General features: G+C 38.8%; 1 protein-coding gene across 6 annotated transcripts in view; it reads right to left on the reverse strand.

Moving 5' to 3' along the window:
* The window catches only part of FAF1 (Fas associated factor 1), a 466037-nt gene that overhangs the window by 283502 nt on the left and 163178 nt on the right, over positions 1 to 19357 (reverse strand). For all 6 annotated transcript variants that reach the window (XM_072649394.1, XM_072649398.1, XM_072649395.1 and 3 more), the window contains 2 exons: positions 12479 to 12570; positions 10517 to 10605 (listed from right to left, as the gene is read on the reverse strand). In XM_072649394.1, coding sequence (XP_072505495.1) covers positions 10517 to 10605; positions 12479 to 12570 — 181 coding nt within the window. The remainder of the gene's footprint in view (positions 1 to 10516; positions 10606 to 12478; positions 12571 to 19357) is intronic.

Consider the following 19357-nt stretch of genomic DNA (forward strand, 5'->3'; position numbering starts at 1 on the left):
CACACCACCTTGGAAGCACCCAAAACTTGCAGACGTCCAGAACTAACTCTGAAAACAGCAGCACAAAAAAGCCTGAAGCTTGGATAGCACTTCCCAACCCCCAGGTGAACAGAGTACAACTTCAACAAAAAGTCCAAAGTCAAGAAGTAGGTTGAGAAAGAGCAAAGAACAACAACAAGAACAACACAAGAATTTAACCACAAAAAACTACTACAGTGACAGGAAAGGCTAAGACATAAACTCAGAAGACAACAATGAGAAAACAACTATCAAAAAACCTCAAAGAAAAAGGCTAATTAGACCCAAGTCCACCAAGAATTCTTGGAAGTTAAAGACAGAGATAAGAATAGCAAAGGGAAAATAAGAGTGATGCAAGAAAATTACGAAAAGAGAAGTAAGAACTTAGTAAAAGAGGCACAAAAAAAAAAAATGGAAAAAACAATACCTTAAAAAATAGAATTGGCCAAATGGTAAAAGATGCACAAAAATTCACTGATGAAAAGAATTCCTTAAAAAGCAGAATTGGCCATATGGTAAAAGGGGTACAAAAATTCACTGAAGAAAATAATTACTTAAAAATCAGAATTGGGCAAGTGGAAGCCAAGCACTCCATGAGACATCAAGAAACAATAAAACAAAGTCAAAATAATGAAAAAATAGAAGAAATTGTGAAAAAACTCATTGGGAAAAACAAAATAAGAATTCCCAAGAATATTATAAGAAACAATTCAAATATTGTTGAGCTATAGTCAGGATCCCACAAGATTTAGCAGCTTCCACCTAAAAGAGCAAAGGGCTTGGAATGATCTTCTAGAAGGAAAAGGAACTAAGGTTACAATCAAGCATGACCTGTCCAACAAAACTGAATATAATCCTTCAGGGGAAAAAAAGAACATTTATTGAAGTGGAGGACCTCTGGGCATTCCTGATGTAAAGACCAAAGCTGAATACAAAATCTTGACGTTCAAACACAAGACTCAAGAGAAGCACAGAAGGCTAAACATGATAGAGTAATTACACAGTAGTCAAGTTAAACTGTTTACATTCTTATATGCTTACATTTCTATATATTTAACTCCTCAGAACTTTATCATTATTAGGGCAATTAGAAAGTATCTACATAAAAAGAGGGCATGAGTACGAGATGATTATGTTAAAATGACCCCTCCCCCCAAAAATGAAAGGGTGAGAGAAGGGGGAAGGGAGAGGTAGATTGGAGAAATTTTCCTCACATAAAAGAGGCATGCAAGGAAGAACTTTCATGTTGATGGGGAAAATTGGGGGAGAGGGGTAAGGGCGGTGGTTAACACCAGATCCTCTCTAATTGGAATTGGTTCAAAGTGGGAAGAATAAATGTACACACTCAGGAGGGGAGGCCATAAGAGATATGAAAGGAGATGATAAAAGAGAAGGAGGATTAAGGAAGCCAGTGGTCAGAAACAAAACAGACTTTCTAGGGAGAGATAGAATAAAAAGAGAAAAGGATAAACAGAAGAAAATAGGAAGCAGGGAAATAAGCAGCAATGAGCTAACCTATAAAAAGGAAGCAGATAGCAGAATGTATTAGAAATCAGAATCCAACAATACAGTGTGTACAAGAGATAACACTGGAACCAGAAAGACACAAATAAAGTTAAAATAAAGGGCTAGTGCAGAATCTATTATGCTTCAGCAGAAGTAAAAAAGGCAGGGGTAGCAACCATGAACTTGCACAAAGCAAAAATAGACCTAATTAAAAGTGATAATCAGGGAAACTACATTTTGCTAAAAGATATCATAGACAATGAAGTAACAGCAAAAAATTTTACAGCAATTTTCTCTAATAAAGATCTCATTTTTCAAATATATAGGGAACTGAGTCAAATTCATAAAAAATAAGGGTCCTTCCCCAATTGATACTCAAAGGATATAGACAAGCAGTTTTCAGAAGAAATCAAAGCCATCTATAAGTCACATGAAAAATGCTCTAAATCAAGGCTTCTTAAACTTTTCCCACTTGTAACTCCTTCAGCATTTCTTAAACTGTGGGTCAAGACCCCATATGGGGTCTGATCATTACTGATTAGAGAAATGCAAATTAAAACAACTCTGAGGTATCACCTCACACCTATCAGAAATAACAAACGCTAGAGGAGATGAGGGAAAATAAGTACACTAATAAACTGTTGAAGTTGTGGACTGGTCCAACCATTCTGGAGAATAATTTGGGACTATGCCCCAAATACCTATAAAACCGTGCATACCCTTGAACTCAGCAATATCACTACTAGTATGTACCCTAAAAAGATCAAAGAAAAAAGGGTCTATAGCTACAAAACTATTTATAGCCGCTTTTTGCGGTACCAAAGAATTGAACATTTGGGGGATATTCATCAATAAAGGAATATCTGAACAAACTGTGATATTATGATTGTGATGGAGTACTATTGTGGTATAAAAAATGATGATGGGGTGGTTTCAGGAAAAAAAAAACAGCAAGACCTATATGAACTGATGCAAAGTGAAGTGAGAAGAACAGGGAGATCACTGTGCATGGTAACAGCAATGTTGTAATGATAATCAACTGTGAAAGACTTGGCTATCAATACAATGATCCAAAGCACTCAGGATGAAAACATGCTCTCTACCTCCAGAAAGAGAACTCTTGATGAGAAGAACACTAAGTACAAATCAACAATCATTTTGATATAATTGATTAGTATAATTTCCTTGTTTTATTTTTCTTTGATGATAAGGCTATTATTTCACATGTATCACTGATATAATTCTGTTTGTCTTCACAGTGGGTAGGGGAGGATTAGAAGGGAGGGAAAAATTTGGAACTCAAATTTAAAAAGAAAAAAATGCCAAAAATAAATAAATAGTTGGGAGTTGAAGCTTAGGAGAGAGACTGAGAGAAAAAAATATACATACACACACACACACACATATAAAGAGGGGAGGGGATAAAGACAAAGAGGGAGGGATACAGAGAGAGAGAGAGAGAGAGACAAAGATCTGGGAATTATGTACATACATACATACATACATACATATATATATATAAAACTACATGGAGTAAAATGTTGATTAAGTAAAACAGAGCTGATGAAGTTACCAAGCATGACACTAAAAAAGAAGAAAAGAGGGTCCAAGACAAGGCCTTAGCAAACACCCACTAAGGTAATAAGTCAGCAAAAGAGAATGAAAAATAGTGACCAGAAAAGCTAAGAAAACCAAGAGAAAGTAGTATCATGAAAACCCAGAGAGGTGGAAATATGTAAAAGGAGAGGTTGATCACTGGTGTCAAATGCAACAGAGAGATTAAGAAGGGTGAGGACTGGAGGGAGGAGGGATTGAAGAGACTGATCAATAAAGAGATTGCTGATAACTGAAGAGAATAGTTTCTGCCAAGTGAGGAAGTGGCAGAGAGCCAAGAAGAGGACAAGAGACAATGAATTCTCCAGTGTCACTGTCCATTTGCCCACAGCCAAACAAGAACAATAGTGTGCAAGATGAAGAGGGCTCCATTCACTCCAATCTTCCACACATCTCTGTGGCTCCCATTTCTAACAGCCAGCAGCTGTAGGACTTAGGAAAGTTTTTTCCCTGAGACTCAAATTCCTTCTCTGCATAGATGAGAAGGGCTGGTCACTGAGCCCATGCCACTCTAAACTAGAAGTTCAGCTTTGTATAAAGCTGTTGAACTCAATCCCCAAGGGCCCACGTGAAATCCCCCAAAGTCGATTCTTCTTCTCATACCTTGTTTGAATCAGAAATCAACAGTACTTTTGGAAAGGAAAGAAAAGGAAACATTTTCACAAACAACACATAAAACATATCTGCTTTATGAAGAGAATGTGTTCTTTTAGCAGATTAATGATCCGCAAAATTAAATCCCACAATGAATTCACTACACATGAGAACTAAGGTTAAGGACATTCAATTGGAAAAAGAGGTCCAAAAAGCCAATGAGGAGAAGGAGGCTTTCAAAAAGCCGAATTAGCCAAATGGAGGAGAAGATTCAAAAGCTCACTGAACAAAATAATTCGTTGAAAGAGAGAACTGAGTTCAGGGAAATGAATGACTATGAGATAAACCAAGCAGTTAAAAAACAAAACCAAAAGTTTGAAAAAACAGAAGATAATGTGAAACATCTCACTGAAAAAACAACTGATCTGGAAAATAGATTCAGGAAAAACAATTTAAAAGTTATAGGACTACCTGAAAGCCATGATCAAAAAAAGAGTCTAGATATTATCTTCCATGAAATTATCAAGGAAAACTGTCCTGATATTCTAGATCCAAAGGACAAAATAAATATTGAAAAAATCCACCTATCACCTCCTGGAAGAGACCCAAACAGAGAAACTCCTAGGAATATTGTGGCCAAATTTCAGAATTCCCAGATCAAGGAGAAAATACTGCAAGCAGCTAGAAACAATTTGAGTATTGTGGAAATACAATCAGGATAACATAGGATCTGACAGCTTCAACATTAAGGGATTGAAGGGCTTAGAATGGGACATTCCAGAGGTTAAAGGAACTGAGATTGAAACCAAGAATCACCTACCCAGCAAATCTGAGTATAATACTTCAAGGGAATAAATGGTCATTCAATGATATAGAGGACTTTCAAGCATTCATATTGAGGAAAAGACTAGATCTGTATAGAAAATTTGACTTTACAATAAAAGAATCAAGAGCAGCATGAAAAGGTAAACAGGAAAGAAAAATCACAAAAGACTCTGAATTGTTTACATTACTACACAGAGAGAAAATATTTATAACTCTTGAATCCTTTCTCAGTATTTGGGTAGATGGAGAGATTATACATACACACACACACATACATATACAGACAGAGAGTACAGGGTATATTGAATCAGAAGAGATGATATCCACACAAAATAAAATAAAAATTAAGGGGTGAGGGAGGAAAATACCGGGAAGAGAAAGGGAGAAATGGAACAGGGCAGGTTATAACTCATAAAAGAGATAAGAAAAATCTTGTTCAATGGAGGAGAAAAGGAAGAAGAGGGGAAAAATGAAGCTACTTTCTCCACATGTGGCTAAAGGAGGGAATAACATGATATGAAAATTTATATCACACCACAGGAAAGTAGGGGAGGAGGCAAAAAGTGGGGTGAGGGGAATGATAGAAGGGAGGGCAAATGGGAGAAGGGAGTTACTAGAAATAAACACTTTTGAGGATGGACAAGGTCAATTGTGGGGGGAGAAAACAAGGGGGGATAGAGTACGACTGAGGGCAATATAATTAGTATTACACAACATGATTATTTTGGAAGTCCTTTGCAAAACGACACATATTTAGTCTGTATTGAATTGCTTGCCTTCTCAGTGGGTTTGGGGAGGGAGGGGAGATGGAGAGAAGTTGGAATTCAAAGTATTAGCAACAACTGTTGAGAATTTTTACTGCATATAATCGAGAAATAAGAAATACAGGGAATGGGGTATAGAAATTTATCTTGCCCTACAAGAATAGAGAGAAGATGATAAGGGAAGGGGTGTGATAGAAGAGAGGGTACATTGAGGGAAGGAGTAATCAGAATGCAAGATATTAGGAAGCAGGGGGGAAGGGAGCGATGGGGAGAAAAACTGGACATGTTACAAAGTGAAGTAAAAGCAATTAGTATTAAAACAATTGACTGAATTCATCACTGAGAATAAATCAAAGATATCTTTAGTTTGGGGGAAAGAATTTTAGTCTAAATTTCCTAGAGGCAGGTAACCTCGAGTAAAATTTGGCACTGATAGAAAAGTTAAGGTTTTAATGGTAAATTTGATTTTATGATTGCTATTTAATTAGGAACTAGACCATGTACAGAAAGGCATGTAAGCCACCTAAGACTTGCCTCAAAAGATGTTCCTTAGCCAAAGTGAAATTATAGTCATATTTGAAACCTGGCTATTGGAACTTGCTATTTTAAGATGCTATGGGACTGTTAAGTGATTGTTCTTCTGAGTCTAACTCCAGGTATGGATAGCAAGAAAGGCAGTCTGAGCCTCTGATCCATGATGTCAGTAAGCCTATGAGATGCTGGTATGAACTGCAAAAGGTGATCTCATGGGAAGGGTGGGAGAGTGGCTGTTCAGCCTGGGCTGAGGTAGGATTTTCCTGACTCAATTTCCCCAATTACTCAATTACCTGGCAGACTTTAAGCCTGACTGAATGCACGTTGACAATCTACTCCTACCTGGAACTGACATGAAGTTGGGGAGATACTGTTTCCCTGCAACGTTCCCTACTCTTAGGGGCAATTTCCTATAGTCAAAAGGTTTGTAAGCTTAATACCAGATCTATTAAATTATAGATTGTTGGTAGGGGGACATCCGAGGCTAAGTCTAAAGTTAAGCTATTAGGTAGGACTTTAGACCAACAACAACAAGTCAGGGTCCTTTAATTCTTAGTAGTAGTGTGGAGACAATTAGGTCAGGGGCTGGTGAAGTCAGCATACATAGTTATTATTTGTCTCAGCTAATGTTAAAAAAAAACTATTTTGTGGTTTATGTTGTAAATGCTTTAAAAAGAAGCATCACCTGACCAAAAGTTGGAGTTCTTTTATGTGATATGAACTGTGTTAAAAAATGAAAAATAAAATAAAATTCGAATGTCAAAAAAGGTGGGGGGGCAGGATGTTTCTTCTTGTACACATTTTACAAAAAGAATGAACAAAAGTATGTTATAGGTAAACTGTACTTGCCTGGGCAGCAAAATTATTTTACAGATGTTTGGAATGTTAAATTTTAAAATCAGCATTAATATCTTTTCAACGATATTTAACATTTAGTAAATGACTTCACATTATAACCTCAAGAATGTAGATAGTTGGGGAATGGCTAAACAAGTTGTGGTTATGAATGTAATGGAATAACTATTGTGCTGTAAGAAATGATGAGCAGGCAGACTTCAGAAAAACCTGGAAAGACTTCTATGAACTGATGCTGAGTGAAGTGAGGAAAATCAGAATATTGTACACAGTAATAGCCACATTGGGAGATGACTAACTTTGATTGACTTAGCTTTTCTCAGCAACGCAAGGATCTAACATAACTCCAAAAGACTCAGGATGGAAAATTCCATCCACATCCAGAGAAAGAAATATGGAGTCTGAATGCAGATCAAAACAGACGATTTGCTCTCTTTTTTGTTTTGTTTTTCTTCCTCATGGTTCCTCCCATTTGTTCTAATTCTTCTATACAATATGACTGTGAAAATGTTTAATAAGAATGTACGTGGAAAGAATTTTTACAGCAATTGTCGGTGATAAAGCTGTCATTTCTAGAATATATAGAGGACTGAGTCAAATGCACAAGAATACAAGTCATTCCCCAATTGATAAATGTTCAGAGGAAGAAATTAAAGATATCAATGGTCATATGAAAAAATGTTCTAAATCACTATTGATTAGAGATGCAAATCAAAACAACTCTGAGGTACCACATCACACCCATCAGATTGGCAAACATGCCAGAACAAGAAGATGATAAATGTTGGAAAGGATGTGGGAGAGGTGGAACACCAATACACTGCTGGTGGAGCTGTGAGCTGATCCAATCATTCTGAAGAGCAATTTGGAACTATGTCCAAAGGGCTACAAAAATGTGCATACCCTTTGACCCAGCAATATCGCTTCTAGGACTGTATCCCCAAGAGATAATAAATATGGGAAAGGGTCCCACGTGTACAAAAATATTTATAGCAGCTCTCTTTGTGGTGGCCAAAAACTGGAAATCAAGGGGATGCCCATCAACTGGGGAATGACTGGATAAATTATGGTATATGAATGTAATGGAATACTATTGTGCTATAAGAAATAATGAACAGGAAGACTTCAGAGAGGCGTGGGAAAACTTATATGATCTGATGCTGAGCGAAAGGAGCAGAACCAGGAGAACTTTGTGCACAGCAATGGCCGTAGTGTGCGAGAGTTTTTTCTGGTAGACTTGGAACTTCGTAGCAATGGAAGGACTTAAAAAAAATTCCCAGTGGTCTTCTAAGGCAAAATGCCTTCCACATCCAGAAAAAGAACTATGGAATTCAATTGCAGAATGTAGCAGATCATTTTTTTGTGCATGTATTACGTTTCAGTTTGTTATATGATTTCTCTCATGCAATTTAATTTTTCTACACAGCATGACTACAGTGAAAATGTATTTAATAAGAATGTTTGTGTAGAACCTACATAAAATTGTATGCCATCTGGAGAAGGGAGGAGGGAAGTGGGAGGGAGGGAAAAATAATAATCTAAGTTATTGTAGAACACTGAAAATAAATAAAATTAATTTAAAAAATGTACATGGAAGGCTTATATCCAATTGCACACCATCTTGGGGAGGGGAAAGGGGAGGGTAGAGGAGAAAATTTAAAACTTAAGGAAGTGAATGCGGAAAACCAAAAATACATTATTTTTTTTAAAAAAAGGAATGTAGATAGTAAGAAAAATGGAACTGGATGAGACAATCTCAGCTGTATCATCACATGGATGTAACAAGGACTGAAGTCCAAGAATTGCAGTGCCAATAAAAAGACTGAAGGATTAAAAATGAAAAATACATACATATTATAATTTTTGATATGAACTTTTAAAAGCCCAGAAGGCTCCCAAACTGTCGTTTTGTTCTATGGAATTCGCACTGAAAATATAAAATGGGTAACATACATTATCCCAAAAACAAAACTCTTTGAGATGTGACAGGAAGACATAGTATCTGAACAGAACAATTAAATTAAATAAAATAATATTTGTAAAGTGCTTAGCAAAGTGCCTGGTACATAGTAGGCACTTAATAAAGGCTTATTCCATTTCAACACAATGAACAATTCTTAACTTTAGAAGGATGTTGTGTTAAAACTTATGACTCTCATATTAGCCTGGTAATCATTCACATTACTCTTTCCATCCAGAAACTTTCAGGTAATGATTTCTGCCTGATTATGAACTATTTTTAATTTCTTTTTTCCTTCTGTGATTCAATCCATAAGAATCAGGCATCATGAAAGTTTGATAAATGTTAATTCAGAAAACCACTCATAAGTCTACAGTTACTTGGCATTCAAGGCCCCCATGGTCTGGTGCTACCCTTCCCCTCTAGTTTTATTCTACCTTTCTCTTCCAGATACTCTGTGCTCCAGCTAAACTGGGTCACTTGAGCATTGTCCGTGCTCCCTTCCTTAGCCCACACTTTACTATGCCTATAATCAATTCCACTAATACCATTCTCTATCTACTAAATTCTATACATCCTTTAAGGCTCAACTCAAAGCCACTTCCTCTTGGAAACCACTGCTACTCCCCAAAGCTGCTAATGGCCCCTTCTGTCTTCTCTTTCCCTTGACTCTGCACAACACTTGACTTGCACCTAAGTCTGAGGTTCATTTTACACTGGAACTACCTGTACATGTGTTACTGTAAGTTCCATGCAGGCAGAAATCAGGCTGAACTTAATCTTTATACTACCCATGGTGCTAAGTACACACTAAATGTTGAATAATTGTACACTAAACGGGAATGAATTTGTGAACTATTCAAGATGAAATGGAACATGACTGCCATTATCACTCATAGGAGGCTCAGGCTCACAGACCCAGCTTCTCTGTAGGTCTCGGGAGGCTGTGGCACCCAGGGAGGAGCACTTAGACTGACGGTAATATTGGAGAGCAAGGAACCTTTCCATGAGCCCAGGTAGACATGTGGGTGAATCTCTTTAAATTCACTCCTAGTGGTTCATACACCCTCATATCCCCTGTCCAACTTTAATTAGGTGGATTACATGAGTGAGGACAGGGATGACATTTTAATTAACCCACCAAGGAATGTTCCAGCTGACTAGACACGGACTTCTTTGTGGAATGTGGCCTGCCTGGGAACATAAAGCTAGTGAATGACAGGGCCTAGAACTGAGCCCTGCCCTCTGACTCTGAAGCCAAGGCCTTTTTCACCATGTCCCAAGTCCCCAGGCAGCTTCCCAAAGTTACTAAGGTTTTTAATGGGCATAAAGGCCAAGGATATACCAGGAAAACCCATTAACAATAACAGCAAGTATGACGACAATAATGACAGCATTATTATTATTGACAGTGGTAGCTAGCACAGCAAACAGGTTCTGCCCAGGGCCTTCCTCCGGGAAGAGTACTCCTTACACAAGGGACGGTTAAGCTACAGTGCTTGCTTCAGGGGCCCACGCAATGATCTGAGAGCCAGGCCTTTCCAGGCTGTCAAAGACAATAATATATTTGCCTTAGGTGAACTAAACACAATCCCATAAGCAAGACCTGACCATGAAAATCAGAAGGGAAGTGAGTTTTTCTATTCTATTTCTATTCTAAGGGAAAAGAAAATTCAAGGGAAAGGAAAATTCTAGCCCTAAGGACTGTCAACCAATGATTTAGTGATGTCTTCTTTAATTCTGAAGTTCAAATGCAATATAAACCAAATCAGAAGTATGAAATGCAGAAGCCCTACTAAATAACAAAACCTTTCAATTCATGCTCCCATGAAAATGAAGACCTTACCCAGCATGACTCGAAGAAGGTGGTGGCAAGTCGGGTGTGAGCACGTAAAGACTGTTGTTTTTTGGCAAGTGTAGAGTTTTTAAGACCGTCTGAAAAAAAGAGAAAACCATGACTGTTTCTGGGTAATGCCAACACTTTGGAAGCTGTCATTTTGGCAGTAGCTACATTGTACTATTTTCATAAATTTGGCATATATTTATTCAGCACCTACCAAGTAAGAGGCCTTGCACTACCTGCCATGAGGAAAACAGCCAGCCTGACTCCTCCTAGACAATAAGTACACCAAGTACAGGCACGGAGCGGGCATTAGTGGGGTTCAAGCCCAAGGGAGGGCTAAATCAATACTCATGGAAACAGGTACCCCCAAAGCTCACAGTCTAATAGAAGGGGAGAAAGCAGGACTTTTCCAGCAATAAGGGGTTGAATCTTAAGAAGCCCACTGCTCAGAAATGCCTTAAGGTCACTTTGGACAACACTGAGAAGCCTGAGAACTTAGCTTAGGTCATACTAAAGATCTAGTCTCCAAGTTGCTGGGACACTGAGGTTAAAGGATTACATGGCCAGCAAATGGCAGAGTCCCTCTGATGATGAAGCTACTGTGGCACCCCACCTCAGCTTCCTTCTCTGAGGGCTGTACATAGGGTGGGTCTCTAAGTCAAAGACTACTTCACTCACTGCACAAAATCAGTCTCTCTGAGCTAGAAGAGAATTTGGGAAGCTGAAACTAAACTCTTCAGGGCTGACAAATGATCCAATTTCCAAAAAAGCACACAAGTGAGTGAAGCACATGTATAATTTCCACGCTGTTTTTCTACTGTCATTCATGATCCTTTTGGCACCATGTTTCTAACCAGATGGATACTCAGAGAGTCTGGTGATACTGTCATACAATGTGACTAACTCTACTCCAATCCTCTTCTCATGCATGACTAAAAAATACAGGATGCTCCAGGGCTACACAAACAGAGCACCAGCCATGGCCAGGAAGGCTCTAGCTGGGCTCAGGCTCTCCAAGGATCACATGCATGAAATGTCCTCCAGGGCAGGTCATCACTGTTGAAGATGACTCTGGGACTCAGAAGATACTAGTTTGGGTCCATGTTCTGCTACTAAATAGCTGCATTATCACTAGAAAATTGCTCCCCTCTCAAGATTTCCATTTCTTCCTGTAGAAAATAAGAGGTATGAACACCAGGATTTCCAAGTCCCAAACAGCAGTCTGAATTTTCTCCCAAGAAAAAATAAGAGCACTGGGTTATGAAGTCGTGGTATATTTTGAATTTCATATCTATATAGATACTTTATTTTACTCAAGCTATCTACTATGTTTATTTCATACTTCTTTGTGTGTTTGCATGTATGGATGGAGGGAGGAAGAGAAGGAGGAGAGTGAACAAAATTGAATTTATAACTGCCTTTGGAAAACAAAAGAAAATCTATTAATTGGGGAGAAAGAAATATAAAATTGATGTGGAATGCACACTCCTTGACAACAGAGTCTTTTTCGTTTTTTTCTTTATGTCTCCAGCACCTAGCACAGAGCCTACAGAATAGGAGACTCTACTAAATGTCTGCTGAACTGAATTCAATCAGGAGATTTAACTTCTGTTCTCACTGCTACAATTAACTGGCTGTCCTATCCCCTCTCTGGCTCTCAGTGACCTCATTTGTAAAATGAAGAGCTAGTATTAGATGATCACTAAGGTTCCTTCGAACTCTGTGATATCCCATGATTTTATGAAGCTGCAAAAGAAGGTGGCCAAGAAACTTAAATTACATGAAAAACTCATTCCTTTCAGACATTATCTGAATACTCTGGTGACCAAAACACTTCAGTTACTTGACACTTTGAACACTTGGAAAATCTGATTCATGAAGTCTGTAAAAACCTACTTGTTGCCCACTGCTTAATCAACAGGCATATGCAATATTCTTTTATTTCTATAAAGTGAGGGAACTTACACTGTCTTCTACATCTCCAGTCTTCCAGCCCTTTAATAGCATTTTAGATACAGGAATCTGGAGTTCATTTTCTAGAATCTGTTTGATCTCTCCTGTCAAAGAGAGAAAAAAACAAATGTTAATCAGATAACATGCTACTCAACATTTTTCCATAACATCATAGCTTCAGGAATCCACTACTATTAAAAAAAAAAAAGTCATTTACAGAACATCCACTTTGATCTACTTTTAGAATAAAAGATTTTATTGGGGAGGGTGATAACACTCTTAGAAAAAGATTTAGGTGATATTTTAGAGTGGAAAAAAACATTTATTTCAATCAATCTTTCTCAAACAGGCTGTTTCTACCCTAACCATTCCCTCTTCTCCTACCTGGTATGCCTTCCTTCCTGCCCAGTCCCTTTTTGGGAATGCCCTCATGTCTAGACTCTTCATTGCCTAGTACCTTGGAAGCTAAAAAACTTGCAGCTTCCTTGTCAATTAACATGTCTCTGTCTATGAGATCGGAGATAGGAAATCTAACCCCATCCAATCAAACATCTGGCTCTTTTAGCTTCTCCAAGCTGCCATGATTCACAGAGCGATGACAGACCCCAGGATCCCACCCAATAAACTAAAACAGAGTAGGATGAGCCAATTCCTGGAAATAGCTTCTGGCAGGATCATTGTAGACTCCTTCCTTTAGCCCCAGTCTGAGGAACATTAGGCCCAAGGCTCTTTAGCAACATCCCTAGCTGTGTCCTCTCGTTGAACTTCTGTAAACAGCTATGGAGGTGTTTACAACTATGTCTGGATTTCAGGTGAGCACTATTTTTGTTTTACATGTGAAAGCTACTGTGTATTTGTGAGAGGTTGGGCATACTGCCCTAGTCTCCTTTACTTGCTGCCCCTGTCTCTCCTTCTATAATCATGGTTTACTTTTAATATATATTTATTGATATCTTGCTTTTTCATTTAGATTTCTTCCTATACTCCAACCCCACCCACCCCATCCCAATTTATGCCTTAAAACAAAATTTTTAAAAGAAAAAAAAATCAACAAAATCAATCAGTAGAGTGGAAAAAAAGTCTGACACTATATGCAATTCAATACCCCTGCAGACCCTCCCGTGTCTGCAAAGGCATGGCAGAACGTGTATTTCATATTTCTTCTTTGACACCAAACTTCAACAATCATTACAAACACTTACTATTTGTTAGATACTGTAGTAGGCAGTGAGGATACAGATTAAAAAAAAAAAAAGAATCCCTAGTCTCAAAAAGCCTGCACTATTGAATACATTCTCTACTTAACAGTGATAGTTATGATTCTTCTCTTTCTTTACACTTTTAATTGCTTTCTCACCATATGCTATTGCTCACATTTCTAGAACTATACCAAATAACGATGAATAAAAAGGCCGCCCTTGCTTTATTCCTGCATTTACTTGGAATACTTCAAATATGTGTCCACTGCATATGATGCTTGCCTTTTATTACAGACATTTAGAGTGAGTGTGTGTGTGTGTGTGTGTGTGTGTGTGTGTGTGTGTGTGTGTGTGTGTAAGGCAGGTACCAACCAAAACATAAAGAAGTCCAATACGTAGTCAATCCCCACCAATGTCTATAATTTATTTCAAAGGGGAAGGTGACAGACATGGAATAGGGTGGAATGGTACAGCAAGGAAATTTCTGATGAGCCCCTGCCATGATGGTAAATCAGTTCATGTGCCCTGTCAGATCATGGAAGCTAACAGGGAAAAATTTCTGAGCAAGCACCTTAAGACTTAAAGTTCATAAGGCACAGCCTTGCTAGACTGCTGGCTTTCTTATCCAGTAGATTAGCTGCAATTATTCTACTTCTGGTATACAATTTCTTTTTGGGAATATTTTTGAGGATTGGTAGGGACTAGAGAAAATGACTAGCCTTCCATATTGTTGAGCCTGTGACCAATCAATAAAAGCATTTATCTGATCGCTGTGGCCAAAACAGGGTATGAAAGGTGGGCATTTGGGCCAAGTGTTAGGAAAAACTTCCTAAGGCATAAAGCTATCCAGAAGTACACTGGACTTTCTCGGAAGACAAGGAGGAATTCCTCCTGTCTTTGTGAAGAGGACAGAGGATCAAATTCATTAGTAGAAGGGCTTCGGTTCCTGAAACATTTTGAATTAGAAGGCCTCTGAAGTCACTTAGATGTGAAAAATAGAAAATTTCCTTTGTCACTTTGCTCTAAAAACTGTAGGACAGAAGTGATGAGTGATGTAACAATCTAACATACTGCAGAATCTTCATATCATATATATGTGTACATGTGCATGTGTGTGTGTATGTTTTGAGGGATCCACAATAAGTATGGATCAATTAATCAAAATCAATGCTCTAGGAGTCTCTGCTTTTTAATGGGTAAAATGACAGTGACAAAACTCATACTAACCTAATGAGTTTTCTCTGAGTAAAAGTACTTTGCCAGTTACCGAACTTTAAGTAATTTGAGTTGCTGTTATTTTTCAGATTCAGAGTTGAAAGGTACCTCAAGGGTCATCTAGTCCAATCTTTTCATTTTAGAGATGAAGAACTAAGGCCAGAAAGCCTGCATGGCCCAGGGTCACCTAGATAATAAGTGACAAAGCAGATACTTGAGCTAATTAACATTTTTATCAGTGATTTAGAAAAAGGCATAAACAAGGTAGCTAGGTGGCACAAGGGATAGAATGCTGGGCCTGGAGTCAAGAAGATTCATCTTCATGAGTTCAAATTTGGTCTCACGCACTTCGTAACTGTATGACCAGTGACCGTGTGGGCAAGTTACTTAACTTTGTTTGCCTCAGTTTCCTGATCTATCAAATGAGCTGGAGAAGGAAATGGTGAACCACTCCAGTATCTTTGCCAAGAGAACCCAAATGGGGTCACAAAGAGTCAAACAAGACTGAAAAACAACTGAAAAACACAAATGGGACACTCCTCAAATTTACATATTAGTCAGACCTATGAGGGATAGCTAACAGAGGATTACAAAATCAAAAAAGATCTTGAAGGGCTAGACAAAATAAGATTACATTTATGGCTATTGAATTTTCAAGTCTTACACAGGTACAAAAGAGTCAACTTCATAATTACAAAATATGGGAGAAATAGCACTTTATCTGAAAAGGACGTGAGGGTATTCACAGACCCCAAACTCAATGTGAGCAAGCAGTGTGATCTAGAAGACAAAAAAAGCTAATGGGTTCTTGGACTGGGTTAAGAGGGGCAGAGCTTCTAGGAATGAAGGATGATTAGTCTCATGGTATTGTGACCTTTTCCAAGGTCATCTGAAGTAATGTATTCTGTTCAGTTCACCATGATCTAGTAAAGACATGATAAACTCAAGAATGGGGCCAGAGAAGAGTGAAATTGGAGGTCCCCTAAAGCTCCTCCTAAAACTAAACTGAACTTCCCTAAGATTCTGTTTGCTCACTTAAAAAAAAAGACACATGAACACAGGGTAATGCCAATGAGTTAGTCATACCTCCTTATCATTTATCTCATCTCCTAGGGATTAACCAAGCTTTCCTCTCTAGGTCCTCATTAGAGGACTGCTTATAGGAGAGACTAGTCATTGTCAGTCTCTTTTCTCTGAATTTTCTCTGACCCTGGCAGCCCCTCAAGGCTGTCTTGGGTCACTTCTCTTCTTCCTCTATATTATTTTGCTTGATCTCATAAGCTCCAATGAATTCAATTATGATCTCTGTGCAGATGATTCCCAGAACTATATATCAAACCATAATCTTACTCCTTTGAAGTCTAATCCTACACCATATCTCAAACTGGATATCCCATAGGTATCTCAAAATTAACATGTCTGAAACTGAACTCATTTCCCCCCAATACTTCCTGATATTTCAACTTTACTTTTATTGTTTAGGGCACCACCATGCTTCCGGTGACCCACAACATTGGGGACATCTTTTATTCCTCACCTCACTTGTCTAATGTATTATCAAATATTTTACAGTCTACCTTCATAATACCATTCAATCCTATTCTCTTCACTTATATAAGTACCATCCTAGTTGAGGTCTCAATCATCTCTCACCTGAACTGTCTCACCTCACATATTAGCCTTCCTTCCACAGGTTTTTTCCCATTCCCATCTAACCTCCACTTAGCTGCCAAAGTGACTGACCATGTCATACTGACCTCTGCTGCCACTTGATAAACTTCAACCATCCCTATTACTTCCAGAATCAAATATAAACCCTTCTGTTTGGCATTTATAGCTTTTCGCAATCTTTTTAATCTTCCTATACCCTGCTTCCTTCCTCACATTCTATGATCTAGCTGGCCTGCCCTGCTAATTGTTCCCTGTGCATGACATTCCATCTTCCCAAATTACATTTTCACTGGCTGGCCTCCACACTCTCTATCTTCACTTTTGCCTTCTGGTTTCCTTGACTTCTTTAAGACAACTTAAACTTCACTTTCAGAGGAGGCCTTTTCCAGCACCTTCTACCCACCTCTTCTACCTGCTGCTCATGACCTCCCTCTGAGATAATCTTCCACCTACTTTGTGTGAATCTTCTGGTGCATGTCGTCTATCCCATTAGAATGTGAACTCCTTGATACCAAGTACCACAGCACTTACCACAATGCCTAACACAGAGTAAACACTGAATAAATAGATGTTTGCTAACTGACAAGCTTGCTAATTCTTTTGGCATTATCATTGTTACTATCTTAACATTTAGTGCCACTGAATTTTTTAAAAGACAACAATATTGGTAGACAGGCAAAAGTGCCTACCAAAATGTCTGGAGAGAATTCAATGGCCACCTTTGCCTATCATTCAATTCCACAAGAAAGAGCTGTTTAGAGTTGGGCAATGAAAGCAATGGGGAAGTGACTGGATCAAACAATGGAGACACTATTCAATTGTCTCCATTCAAGTAAGGAGAGATTCTTCAAAATAAGTTGTTGAGGGCTCTATGCAGGAACGGGATTTGAGGACTAAGGAAAAAGCATCTGTTGTAGGTGAAACAAAACTAGTCCAGGAGCCAGGAAGCCAGTGTTCAACTTGAGGCTAATACTAACTAGTCATGTGACTAGGGACAAGTCACTGCATTTCCGATACAGTCTATTTATCTATAAAACTGGATAATACCTACTGTTTCACATATACTACCAGACATTTTATGGGTGTAAATTATCCAGTCATTCAAGTTGAAGACCTCAGTCATCTTTGACATTTCCTTCTCCTTCACTGACCACAACAAATCAGTTGGCAAGTCTTGACCTCCATTTCTGACATTGATCCCTTTGCCCTCTCCATACCCCAGTGAAGGGGAAGGCTATTTAAAGTTTAACCTGGTTTCAATCTAACACTCCAGTCTGTATCTGTGTATGTATGTATGTATGTATATTGTTCCCTTTCAAATATTCTATAAGCCAGGCAAACTGGTCCTCTTGCTGAACCTCACACATGACACTCCATTTCCCATCTCTGTGCCTTTGCACAGGCTGTCCCCCATGCCCAAAACGTCCTTCATCTGCCATATTTTAGAATCTCTAATTTTCTTCAAAGCATTCTTTGGATGACACCTCCTAGATGAGATCTGACCTTACTTTCCTCCTCCCCAGCTAAAAATGATTACTCCCCCCAGTCATTTTGCCTACTATTGTTAGCATTATCTTCCAAGTTTTGTTAATTCATCACTCTTATTCACCTTCAGACCCTTTGGGTCTCTTATCATTTCCACACTCAAATCATCTTTTACATCTGACCTTTTTCTCTCTATTTACACAAATAACCACTTGGTTCAGGCCGTTATCCCTCCTCACCTAGACTACAAAAATGGCTTAATTGGTTAACCTGCTTTAAGTACCTCCTTACTCCAAACCATCATACACACACACACACACGCACACGCACACACGCACACACACACGCACACGTGTGTGCGTGTGTGTGTGTGTGTATATATAATCATTTATAAATGATTTTCCTTAAGTGACGGTCTGACCATGTCACCCATAATAAACTCCAGTAGATCCCTGTTGCCTCTAGGGATCAAATATAAACTACTCAAGCTATTAGGAGACATCCTATTTTCCAGAGCTAAGCAAGCTGTGTCCTTAGCTTGGCATAACAACAATTCTTTGCCCTCACACTCTGAATGATCTCACCCTCTGGCAAAAATCGCATAATCATCGTATTGCTCTGACCAGTCCCAGGTGTTCTCTGAGCTTAGACAAGCACTGGACAAGCTTGGACAAGTGCTGGTCATGAAGCCCTGCTATAAATCAAACTAGTCACATTGTTTGCTATTATCTCTCATTGTTAGGGCTACAGTTCACTGCTGACACTAGTATAAGTAATGAAATCTGCCTACACTAAAGCGAGTCCCCCTACTAGGGGCAGCGCCCTGGCACATGTGTCTAATTTACCTCCTTGCTTGCAAGCCATTTCCCTCACTCTGAAATGAAACTTCAGTTTGATTCCTTACTCTTCTGCCTCTAGCCCACTCTGTCCAGCTCCAGGCCACACAGTTTAGAGGCCAGTTCAGTCCAGTTGACAAACGCTTCTATCTGACGTTTAAAACTAGTCCCAACCTCACTCTTTGGCATCACTAGATATTATTCCTCTCCTCACACTCACATGTGGCACTTCACCTCCAGTCTCCACACCTTTGTAGGTACCATTCCTTACACCTGGACTACCCTCTGTTCTCACCTCAGCCTCAATCAATCCCTTCTTCCTTTACCTTTTTTTGTGTGTGTGTGGAGGGGGAAAAGCAAGGCAATTGGGGTTAAGTGGCTTGTCCAAGGTCACCAGTGAGTGTGTCAAGTGTCTGAGGTCAGATCTGAGCTCAGGTCCTCCTGACTGTGGGGGCAGTCTCTACTCACTGCGTCACCCAGCTGCT

Source organism: Notamacropus eugenii, chromosome 2 (assembly GCF_028372415.1).
Source record: "Notamacropus eugenii isolate mMacEug1 chromosome 2, mMacEug1.pri_v2, whole genome shotgun sequence".
In the NCBI taxonomy this organism is placed as follows: Eukaryota; Metazoa; Chordata; class Mammalia; order Diprotodontia; family Macropodidae; genus Notamacropus; species Notamacropus eugenii.